The 13,178-nt window shown below is 41.4% G+C and overlaps 1 protein-coding gene across 1 annotated transcript in view; it reads right to left on the bottom strand.

The window, feature by feature from the left end:
- Positions 1-3,021: 3,021 nt before the first annotated feature.
- The window catches only part of LOC137425038 (F-actin-capping protein subunit alpha-2), a 95,469-nt gene continuing 85,312 nt past the window's right edge, over positions 3,022-13,178 (bottom strand). The window contains exons 9-10 of the mRNA XM_068113041.2: positions 10,805-10,867; positions 3,022-3,773 (exon numbers count right to left, since the gene is read on the bottom strand). Coding sequence (XP_067969142.1) covers positions 3,636-3,773; positions 10,805-10,867 — 201 coding nt within the window. The 3' untranslated portion in view covers positions 3,022-3,635. The remainder of the gene's footprint in view (positions 3,774-10,804; positions 10,868-13,178) is intronic.

The raw sequence follows: 13,178 nt of genomic DNA, 5'->3' as shown, positions 1-13,178 counted from the left end.
CAACTGAAGGTCAAACCTCTAAAATAATTAATTTTCATATGAAAAATGGTCAATTTTCATCCGATTGACCCGAGCTATGATTAAGATTGTCAATTTTGATCTTAATGAAATGGACAATTTGATGTCTCCATGGCAACTATATTTCTGGGTGGGATGTGGATTTTGCCAGTATCGTGCTCTGCATGGCATCTTTCTTGTCTGTTTGTCTGCTTGTAAGCAGGATATCTCAAAAAGTTGTGGATGGATTCGGTCGAAATTTGGTGGAGTGGTTGAGTATATGACGAGGACAAAATGATTAGATTTTGGTGGAGATCCCGATCCAGACCTGAGAATTTTAGTGATTTTTCACAATTGAGAAAAAAAAACCAAACCACCGTTTAGAGGCCATTTTTCCCCGCAAAGCGGGGGTTGGCCTTTTCGGGGACCGTGGTTGTTGTTGTTTTTTGGTCCCCCTTTTGAAACAATGTTTTACGGCCGGATGCCCTTCCTGCCTCCAACCCTGTTTGTCGCCTTTTTACGATAAACAGGGAATTACCAGTGTACTGGTACTCAATTTGCCGACCTCGGAAGGATGACAGGCTGAGTCAGCCCCCCTGGCGTTAATTCAGCGATCGACCGGGATTCGAACCCAGGATCCTTGGATCCTAAGCTGGCACCCTAGCCGCTAGCCCAACACCAGGATGGGGGAAAAAACGATACATTGCATGATATCTCAAAAAGGTGTGGATGACTTATGATAAAACTTGGTGGATGAGTTGGGTACGTGACAAGAACAAGCTGATTGGATTTTGTTTCACGTCCGAATCCACATCTGGCCTATCAGTGGGATACAAAACGTAAACTGTTCAGCTTAGCAGAGATATGTTCTCCACAGCAACCTGCAACTACTGCAACACATTTCAATGCAATCATTTCACCAGGAATTTCTATCCTTTGCCTATCTACAACATGCTCAACTCGTAGTTCTGACACCTGCATGCCCCACAAATAAAAGGTTGATCACCTGAGCCATTCAACAGAAACGTCAACTTCTTCTGTGAGAGGTCATCGAGGAAGAGCAAACACTTGGATAATCCTTATGAATAGCTCATGGAACGCCATGGTGCCAAGGAACTCAGAGGAGCAGTTCAAAGCTCCTAACCCCCACTCTGGGATTGAGGCAGTATTACTCACAATCTGAATAAAATATTTTCAAACGCAAATTTAATCACATAAACCTGTTGCATCAACCAGAAATTATACAATGTGACGTTTTTGTTCGTTTTGTCATTGCACCAATTCACAGCTCCAAGCCAAAAACAACCTTCAATTTGAATCTTGTACAGACCTGCTTACTCCCATTTTAAGTTTGTGTGTACAGTATATCAGAAAAAGATAATTACAGTAACAAAGCTCCTGGAAGAGCAAGGCAGAAATGACAGCATGACAAACATCAAGGGAATGAATCAACAGGAAGAGTGGAGGGAGGAGGAGAGGAAAAACTGAAAGTAGAAAGATCCTTGGGTAGGAAAGGTGAACAGGGGTAATAAAGATCACTGGTCAGAACTGGGGAGCGGTGCGTTGCTTATTTCAAGCCCTGGAGGGAAGAGTGGGAAGGAAGAGCATCTGAAAGGTGGTTCCATAGATGGGAGAAGCGAGGAATAAAAGAGTTGAGGTGTGCCGTCAGCCTTGATTTTGGAAGCCCAACCAGGAGGGGGTTTCCAGAACAATGGATGCTTCACGAAGTAGATAGGAAGGATTGGGGAAGCGACAGAGCCGGAGGAGCAAAATAGATGGTAGAACCTCCCCCCCCCCCCCCCCCCCCCTCTCCACCGCCCCACGACCTGCCTGCAATGTCAGAACCCTGTGTCATATTCAACTTTTTCATTTTGTGAGAAATTCAACATTTGTATAAATTACAAGAAATTAAGTTCGATTAGTGTTTAGTATGCACAATCGCTGAATTAACGCCAGGGGGGTTGACTCAGCCTGTCATCCTTCCGAGGTCGGCAAATTGAGTACCAGCTTGCTGGGATGAATGACCCCGGTGTGTACCCCCATTTAGAATAGGTACATCGTATCCCTGTGCATCGTAGGAGGCGACCAAGGGTTGGCGTCAGGAAGGGCATCCGGCCATAAAAACATTGCCTCAAATAGGGAACCATGATTGTCATGGGGCCCGCAAGGCTAACCCCTGCTCTAGTGGGGAAAAATGGCCTTAAAACGATCATTCATTCATTCATTCATTCATATTCAGTGTTTAGTATGCACACAAACTTCAAAACAAATAACTGCGTCACGACTGTGAAACATTGATCGCAACCATCACCGCAGGCGACAAGTCCATCTTCCTTTTTGACAACTTCTGCAGTCGAAAACAAATTACTCATCATTGTATCGATTATATACTGTATGTACTGCTATGGGGGGTACCAGACGCTGCATGGGGGGGGGAACTACGAGGGGTTAGAGCACATGTGTGTTGAAAACGTATGGAGTTATTGCCCTCAGTGATGAGCTTTTCCCAGCAGGGGTTTCAAGACATGTTGAACATTGAAAAGTTATGGAGTTATTGGCCTCATCATGGTTACCTTTTGGCCTGCGGTCAGGCGGCAGCACTGCCTGACCCCACATCCCAATATACACTTTATAGCGGCCTTCAAGTCCAACGTGCGATAGCTTAAAATATTGCACAGATTCTGAAGTACACACCCAAAACTTGGGGCCTCTTGGTGCTACGGTTTGGCCCTGAAAGAGGAACAAACAAATGCACAAACACTTAAAAGTATTTATAAGATAAACATACATGTGAAGTTTTGCTCCAATTTCTACTTTTGTTTTACCTTAATTCTTTGGAATGCAGTTTTCAAGGATCAATGTGCGAATGTACAGTTCAGTTTTGCATACAAAACACGCAGTGTGCATCGAGATAAACAGATCTGCTAATACGTATGGACTGTGCACCACACACATTGTCCAACAAAACTTCACCTCACGCTCAGTTTTGTTATTGTGAGAACACCATACTCATGTACACAAATATATATCAAAGCAAATAGGATGTTTATTTGGACAAACGGTGAAGGTGTTTTCAAGTTTGCAAACATGACAGTGTAATTCTGGTTATGCTTGGTGGTGTAAATAGCCCAAAAAAAACATGTTTCAAAAGCAAAATATGAACACAAAAAGTTAAATGTTCATGAAGGACATATCCAATAAAGTGAATTTATTTGCAAGTTGGACTACTTTAGAATTACAAAAGAAAATAGTTAACTCTCCAAGTTTGCTTTGACACATTGTCAAAGCATGCGGAACATTGAACGCCAAGGTATGGTCTCTGAATCCGTCAAAGAGAAAAAGGCGGAGACGAGGAGAAAAGAAAAAGAAACCGTCAGATCATGCATTCGTTTTCCATATGCTTGCAGCCTCACATGGAATACATCAAAACCTGAACATATGGATAATACAATGATTTTACAGATTTACAATTACCTCTTTTTATCTAATCAAGCTCTCAGAAAGTTTATTCCCAGAATTGTTCACCCGAAAGGCAGGGCAGGAAGAGATCCTTGAAGGACCAGGTTGTCGGAGTCGGGGGCTAGCCAGAAGACCATACCTTGCAGGTGGAGCAGCCAAAATGCAAGCATGCGTGAGCCCTAACATTTCAAATCCTTGCCAATTTTATAGCTAAGGATTTTATTCCAGTCGACCTTTGTTCTGGTGACGGGGAGCTGGCGGCGCAGGGCTTTGAACGTCGTGTCAGACATGGTCTGGTAGTTCTCCGAGATCGCCTTCTGCAAAATTCCAATAAAACAACAATGCTCAAAACATTACATTGCATTTGATAGATCTTTAGGTAGAGTTTCTCATCACAACCTGCATATGGCTTCGACATAAAGGCTTTTCACACCATACTTCCAACGGCCAATGGCACTGGGTAGGCAAGCTGAAATGTTGCACTTGTACCTGATTTAAACAACTATTAGCAGGTCATCGGGCAGCACAGTCATTCCACATTAAGTACGCATCAGGCTCATTTTATTTCAAAAATAAATTGAAGACTTGAGTCGCACATTTTTACAAGCAGTAGTATCTGAAGTTTATAAATATATAAACATTTGGAGAGTTAACCCACAATACCTCAGAATCGCCACCATTGGGAAGCAGAAGTCACGAAGGGCTCATTCGTGAACTGGTACAGCCCCATTACTGTCCAGTGGAATTTTCAAGGCCAAGCTACTGAATTCAGCAGCAAAATATAGTTCAGTGCAAACAATTTTGCGGCAGCCAAAGACAAGATCAGTGATAGCTGTAGTCAGGACATTGATGAAAACATACCACTGTACCTCTTTTGTCATCATACAAGTCACAAAAGTAAATACACAATTTAACAACAAACAAACGTTTTGCTTAAAAACAGTTTTACCCTTTATTTTTCAGGGGGCATTCCTCCATACAGATCTCTCCATTGTGCCAGTTTCGCCGAAGCCAAATATTCCACATCTTTCTTAAGTTTCAATCCATGTCTTTTAAGGATGTCCTCTCGGCATTCTTCCTTATACCAAGAGCTTTATTGTTCTTTAACCCTGACTGCACTGGCGGTTGAGGATAGGGGGGTTTGGGTGGAGGGGCGAGTATGAGAGAAGGCTTGGGGCCACCCTCAACAATTTTTCGCAACCACTGGGGATTTAAAATTCTCCTCTCATGATTTCTTTCTCTAGTCTTGCGTACATTTTGATAGCACATACGTCCAAATCAGACTGACCATTCAGGTGTCACATGACAATTAGTAGGTAGTCACAGGTTAAAAAAAAACCCTGCAATTTTTGCATTTGTTTATGCACAACAAACACGTGAATAAGGGTTACACATGCATTAGGACAATGACTGTGTAAATGAATTGGCCTGTAATTTCTTCTGAGTGTTTTAGCATGTTGTCTAAGGGATACTGAATAATTATAGAACAATAGAATTAGGCAACAATTAGACAAATTTACATATTATGAAAATAATAATTTTACATCGCGTTTATTACGTGAGGATCGATGCGTGTGCAAATTTTCAAGTTCATCGGACCAATGACTGACAAGATCAATCAGGGAAAGCTCAAAATCACCCAGTTCAGTAAAGGTTAGAGCTTCATCTTTTGACTACCATTTAAAAGAAGGGCTTCATCTTTTGACCTGCATTGCACGTGACCATACCAACCAAGACTGCTTTTCTTATGCTCTTCTTGACTTGTATAGATTTTTAATCTTTTCCTGATTTCTGAGCTCAGATTTCTTTCAGAGACAATCTATTCATCCATCGTATCATTCTCATCTCTGTTCTTTCCATTCTTTTTACATATTGGATCCACATTGCGCACGTTTCGCTTCCATACATCAATACCAGTCTGCTACAGGCTTTATACACACTAAGCACGAATAGAATCACCAATTTCAGCACACAAATAGCGATCTGCGTGGGCAACAAAGGAAGTAAGACTAGATAAAAATGATCTTAAACGATGGTTGATCCTCCTTCAATAAAAGTAAAAACTGATGTTTTGGGCCTTACCTTTTGGCAGAACAAAAGAGACAACAATGGGGCTGGAGGTTTAAACAGGAAGACTTCAGCAATTACGTCATCACTGGCATGCTGGGGGTAAGGAAACAAGGATCGGACAGATGTGCACGTCACGTGCGACATGTTACTTGGGGTGAAACGTCATGAGTGATGTGTATGGCAGAGAGGAAAAGCAAGAAGAACCAGAAAGGGGCGCTAAAGAGAACACAACGTGAATGGGGATGGTGGAGAAGTGGGGAAGGAAGAATCTTCGTTGTTATTTCACCTAAAAGAAAACTTCACTCATGACGTTTCACCCTAGGTTTCACGTCAAACATGACATGTACACTTCTGCCCGATTGGGGTTCATCACCCCCATCACGTCAGCGATGACATAATTGCAGAAGTATTCCCGTTTGAACCTCTGCCCCCATTGTACTCTCTTGCTCCATCGAAGTGCAAGGCCTGAAACGTCAATTTTTCCTTTAATTCAAGACGGATCAACCACCATTTAAGGTCATTTTTATCTATATTTTTAAACTCTAACTTTTACAGATAAGGGAATGTTTCTGTGCCTCATGATACCACCGAGTTGTCCCCACTTATTCCAAGTGGAGTTTATTCTTGATGGAACAGCTGATTCTCTTCCTCCACCAAATGACTGTGGTATGTCTCCAAGGCAACATAGACCTTGATATTTACCAAATTTAAGCCCAAGCTCAGGATCATTTAATTTTTTTTGTTCATCTTTTTCTTGAAATTATTGATCCTCATCTTTATATGTGAAATCCCTTGTTAGCAAATATATTCCGATGATACCACTACACATCTTGTGACACCATCCATAACACTGCCTACCATCCTTTCAACTTTTATGCATATTGAACAAGGACATTGTCCACTTTCTTTCCCTTCTCCTTTGCCACTCATGATAACCTGTTTTTCGATTGTACTTTTCTTTTCTATTGCACTTTTCCATTTTTTGAAACATCTCTTTTAGTTATTTTTCACTTTCAGCATTCGATACCAAGTCATCAGTGCACAATAATTCGCATGGGAATCACAACCTTCCATTCTTCGTCGATTCTTCCATCACTGTTTCAAACAGGACAAGACTTAAAGTGATCCCTGGTGTAATTCCACCTGACTTCAAACATTTAACTGCGCCCCAAGTTGGTCTTCACCATAGTTCTTGTTTTAATTAATACATTCCCATGACCAACTTTTACCATTTCTTCAGGCACAAGCGGCCTTCTGAGAGCCCATTCACCAACTGCTCTTTTTACTCATTCACATACTTTCTCTGCATCAATGAAAACCTGAAAGGTTCCTTTTCTGGGACTTTGCCAAATACCTTCTTGGCATGGCCTCAAAATAAAATCAAAATCGCTTGTTCTCTTCTTCGCATAAACCAAACTGGTTGTTTATATTTACAGCTTTTCTTGATCTTCTTTCAACCACATTTCCACAAACTTTTAATGCCTGCTCAATTATTTTAACTCATCTAGAAGATGAACATAAAGAGTCTCCCTTCATCTTGAACAATGACCCAATAGTACTGGTCAGGGCGATGGAGCGATGAGATGGCACTCGCTGATTGGAGCATGCGTGGACGTCATCATGGAACGTTCGAGACGAAGGGTGAAAAGGACATGTCAAAGCATTTTTTTTTTCTCTTGCTTCGTGGATGTAGTCGCAAGCGGTCACAGTTCGTGCTCTCTCTCTTGCGCTGGGTACTCGTGTGCGGGAGCATTTCGGGCTCACTCTTGGCGGTGGCATTCGTGTGCTGACTCTGTTCCTGGCTGCGTGGAGGAGCGGACGTATCTTTTCCCTGATTCGTTGGTGCTGACTTAGTGGTGGCTGTGTGTGCCTGAGAGACCTCGGGGCTTTGTGGAGCATGGACGGAACGAGGGCCTGTTCGCTTGCATCGGTGTGGCAGTGAACGCAGCCTTGCGCAAAAGCGTGTTTTCCTGCACAGGGACGCGGGGCCTGTGACGACCCTGGACGGTCAAGGGGACCAGAGCTGAGTACCCGCTAACATTCAGTACACACAAACATATTTGTTTTTCAGTTATTTATCCCCTTGTGCAGTTTTACGAGTCAGTGTGGGGGCGCTCCAAATAGGAATTTTAGTGCTGCACATTCTTGTTCCCTGGCATTATTTATATTAAAAATGTATATATAAACATATATAGATACATACACACACACACACAAATATTTTTATTTTTATAAATATTTTTGTCCATGATTTTAAAACAGTATGGATGTTAAATTTATTTATTGCCATATATATATATATATATATATATATATATATATATATATATATATATATATATATATATATATATATATATATATATACATATATATATATATATACATATATATATATATATATAATATACATATACATATATATACATATATATACAGTGGTACCTCGGCTTACGAGTGCCCCAACGTACGAGTTTTTCGGGATACGAGCCGTCGCTCGGGCGGTTTGTTGCTTTGGGATACGAGCCGAGATCCGATGTACGAGCTCAAAAAATTTATTTTTTTGAATTTTTCCGGTTGTGGCTTCCGGTTCCGGTCACGCGGTTATCTTGCCGTGAAAGCATCTCTGCTTGGATATAAAACACGCAATCGTCGAAATACATGAGCGAGGAATCTCCTTGCTCCAGCCGGTGACGTCATCGGCGGGGATCCCCGCCTCCAGAGTGGCTGGTCACGTGACCGCCAAAGCGTGTCGCGCGTGCGGGTATAATGAGCTACACCTGTGGATCACGTGACCACGGAAGCACGCCCGCTTGAGAGGCATGGCTTTCGGTTTGCGTTTTGCTTTATAAGGCGCGATAAATGGGCTTTTGAGTGTTAGCGGTTCATGGCGTTGACGGTTCATGGCGGTTCATGGCGGTTGACGGTTCATGACGGTTCATGACGGTTCATGGCGTTGACGGTCAAAAACCCATTACATCAATTTTACCAGGCACTGTACAGTAAGTACAGTGGACACCAAATGCACGGTGGAAGGCTAGAAGTAGAAGATCGTCCAAGACAAGTGAGAATAAGCCATACTTTGGAGGAGATGACGTCATTCGCTGGTCCGATAACCAAAGATGTGGTATAAAAAACCAGGTGAGCTAACAATGCAGCAATGAAGGAATTCGGCCAAGGCACCGGCACACAACGACCTACCTACATCGAAAGACTCAATGCCAATGGTGACAGAAGCCAAGACGGCCGGCTTAAACACCGCCGAAAGACCACGGTGTACCAACTTACGATGCAGAACATCTTGCACTTAATATGATGACAACAGGTGCCATCCTCTGACGTACCATTACAGGTACAGGTACAGTACACGTGAGCACAGAGCAAAAGTTCACTGAAACCGAGATTAAGAAAAAAGAAAAAACACCTCGTGGTCCGTGCTCGATATCCGAGTTTCAATCTTTTCAAACACATGATGCTCTCGGTCACGGTATCTCCTGCGAGCTGCTTCTCCTTCAACCACACAAACAACAACTTCTCCATATCTTCATGGAGAGAGGTCCGGAGCTTTGAAATAATCGTAACGCCCTTGGCTGGCGTTATAGCCTTTATGGACTCCTTCTGCTTCAAAATCGTACATATCGTAGAAGGAGTACGATCGTACTGCCTCGCCAAGTCGACAACACGCACACCTCACCTGGCATGCTCTTCTCCTCTGCTTAATAAAACCAGTTTATTTCTTTACATTCTCTTGTATTATGTACAGTATATACGAGGTCGTGCTTGTTTATACATTATTTGTTATTTATAAAGTACATTTTTGTTATTTAAAAGCACCTAACAAAAAAAATTGGTGTTTTTTTTTTGAGGCTGGAACGGATTAATAGCATTTCAATGCATTTGAATGGGAAAATTTGCTTTGACTTACGAGCGATTTGGCTTACGAGCTCCGTCACGGAACGGATTAAACTCGTAAGCCGAGGTACCACTGTATATACATATACATGTATATATATATATATATATATATATATATATATATATATATATATATATATATATATATATATATATATATATATATATATATATACACAAAGAATTAAGTTAAGCACCCCCCCCGTTTTTTTACAACCTCGCACATTACAAGTTTGTTGTCGTCAAAACAGTGTAATATACCCATGATATTGCTATATTTTCTGGAGAAGTGATATTATGGTCACATAAAAACATAACAATCATGCCGTTTTCAATATTTTATTCTGAATAATTTAAGGTGAAATTTTTTGGGAATTTTAGGCATATTTTCACCTCAATTTAAGTATGGAGCTATAGGTCCATCACGGACAGTGTGGATGACGTTTATGTTTTCTAACGTACAGTCATTGTTCTGAGAAGACCTCTAGCGATCTTTGCGTCAATAACGTGTGTAGGACCCACGTGATCGGATCACTGACTCAACCCTACGTCTCATAGACCCTGTAAGCCGTCGTATGCGTTGCTGTGGCAGGTTGTTCCATTCCCGATGTAATGCACGTTCCAATTCATCCAGATTGGCTATTGGAGGGACCATCTTCGCAATTTGTCGTCCCAACATGTCCCAAACGTGCTCGAGGGGGTTCAGGTCAGGACTGTACGCAGGCCAGGGGATGGTTGTCACAGCACCTTGCTCCAGCAAGGCTCGGACGCGTCTCGCACGGTGAGGCCTGGCGTTGTCATCCATGAAGATGGGTCTGCTGGCGAGGGTGTGGTCATCGAAGTGCGGGATTACGGTGGTATTCAGGATTTCCGGACAACGGAAATTGAGTGATGAAAGGGTGTACTTACTTTTTCCACATGCAAAATTTGCATTTATGTTTGTTTAAATTATACAATGGACTACAAAATGTAAATGTTTCATGATATTTGTTATATTATATCACCTTTATCTATCAATATTGTTGAAATGAAGATCAAATAGCTGTATGTTGAAATATGTTGAAAAAGTCAAAACTTTACATGGGGTGTACTTACTTTTTCACGTGACTGTATAAGTCATGTTGTAAAATAAGTAAATGTAAGTCGATATCTATTGAACCTTTAACACCTCGCCCCAAAATACCACATGCCATTGGCCGTTGATAAATGGTGCAAATGAGCCATGTCGTGCCCTTTCCTGCATCTTTGAAATAAATGAGAGAAAACGTAAGTGAGTTGCAAACACAGACCTTGGTTGGAAATCATGAGGATTATTTTAGGGACACATTCGCAAATGCCAACGACAGAAGCCTCATTCACTCACCTGATAATCATTCTCAGAATCCTGTATCAACTTGACAAATGCTTTGGCTGCTTGACTCTCGTTCTGAAACAACAAATATAAAAACAAGAAAGATGTCATGCAGAGCACGATACTTTCAAAATCAATAGGCTTGCCAGTTGTGACTACCTCTATAACTAGGTAAAGTTTCATGACGATCGGTTTGGAATTGTGACCTGTAGGCGATTGACAGACAAACAGACAAACATACAGAACTAGAACGGCACTCAGTAAAGAGCATACCTCCGCCTGGTTGGCCATATCACTCAATGGTGAAGTATCTCTTCAAAAATTATACTAGCTGGATCTGGATCCGGATCTCCATCAAAATTGAATCGATTCTTCATCGTCACACACACACACCTGTCCACCAAGTTTCGTCCAATTCTATCAATAACTTTTTGAGATATCCTGCTATGTATCGTGTTTGTCCCCATCTCCCAATGGTAAAGAATCAATTAAAAATTCTAGTAGCCAGATCTGAAACCAGATCTTCACCAAAATATAATCATTTCGTCCTTGTCACATACCTTTCATTTTGTCCTTTCCAAACGTGTACCTTTTCTCTGCCAAATTTCGTCTGAATCCGTCCAAAAGTTTTTGAGATATCTTGTTCACAAACGGACAGCCAGGCGTGAAAACATAACCTCCATCCACCTTTGGTGGCGGAGGTAATAACGCACAAGACCAACCAATATACTTGAAAAATCTTCGATTTTGCAAAAAATAAAGTGGAAAGAACACTTGGGTGACGTTTTTTCACAAAACCACCACGGTTGCAGCGCATGCATCCAATACAGTGTTCCAGATAGAACACCACAATTTTACACATTTATTAAAAGCAAACTATTGATGACAAACATAAAACCGACTTGGTTATGTCATTCAAATTACAACATTTAATCTCACCACCAGCTATTTATCTGCCCTGCATTAGTAACAAGCAGGCCAAGAGGAAAATGAAGAAACATGAGAGGGGGTGGAGGGAGAGGTAGGTTGATGAAACGGAAAAGAGGGGTTGGAAGAGGTGGGAGAAGGAATTTCAATAATAACGATGATTCAGAGCAGGTACGTGGCCAACAACTCTGCTAATTCTGCTGAAAAAAGAATTGCCACCAAGAAGGAAGCCGAGTATGGTAACTTCATCACAGATATACTGCAACAGTTTGCTCTCTTTCCAAACGTGTACCTTTTTGTGCGTTTCCAAAGCGAGTTTCCTTTTCCTTTAACGTGTACACTTGCACCTGAGCAGTTGCAGATGCAGCTTATTGAACCTCAGTGTGACTGTGGTGACAGAGAGGTACCTTACAGGAGTTGTACAAATATGTCCAAGCAGAAAAATACCAAGGGACCAGGAGAACATACCTCCGCCAGGCTGAACAGCTCACGTTTTGTATCCCACCGATAGGCTGGATCTGCATCCAGACCTGAACCAAAATCGAATCGGCTTGTTCTTATCACCTAACTCATCCACTTTGTTTTGTCATAATCTAGCCACAACTTCTTGAAATATCATGCAACATACCCGTTTTTGCTGAACCATCTTTCGTTTTTTGGCAGGGATTTTCGTGAAGAATCACTTAAATTCTCAGATCCAGATCTTCACCCAAATCAAAATTTCGGCCTTGTCACATACCCAACCTCTCCATCAAATTTTGTCCGAATCTGTCCACAACGTTTTGAGATATCCCATTCACAAACAAATAGACAGGGGTGAAAACATAAACTCCATCCACGTCTGGTGGTGGAGCTAATAATAATAATAATTATAATAATAACTAGATGGTATTCATAGAATACTTACCCTGTGCAGTCAACTTTGTGTGAGCCAACTCTTTTGTTTTTGAACGTTCCTTTTTTTTTGATCCAATATGGCTGCCAGACCACGTGAGCGATGACATAAATTTATATTCTCTAAATAATTGTTGCATAGATCATGCTCAATAAATTTCAAACTTATCAGACTAAGCGTTGTCCCTGTCGAATTATGACGTCATAATTATGGCACCAATGACGTTATCGTTAACAACACCTATTCCCCATATGGAGTTATTTACAATGAGCCACGTTTCAATTTTTTCCATAGAGTGGTTTTGGAGATAGAGGTGCAACGTTTTTCGGTTTTTCCAAGATGGCGCATGTAACACATGACCTATGACGTCATGATTATCATTAAAATATTCTAAACGAGGAGGCGCTCCGAAGGTGAAAATTTCGTGTCCATCAGACCAACAGTTGCTGAAATTTTTAAAATAATGATCAGATGGATAAGTGTTGTATTTGTCGAATTATGGGGTCATAACGAAGGCATCATTAACATATCTTATTCCCCATGGGGAGTCGGTGACAATGAGCC

The sequence above is a fragment of the Myxine glutinosa genome, chromosome 4 (assembly GCF_964187855.1).
Source record: "Myxine glutinosa chromosome 4, kmMyxGlut1.1, whole genome shotgun sequence".
In the NCBI taxonomy this organism is placed as follows: domain Eukaryota; kingdom Metazoa; phylum Chordata; class Myxini; order Myxiniformes; family Myxinidae; genus Myxine; species Myxine glutinosa.
Note: the sequence above shows the minus strand (reverse complement) of the source record. Positions and strands in the feature narration are given on the sequence as shown.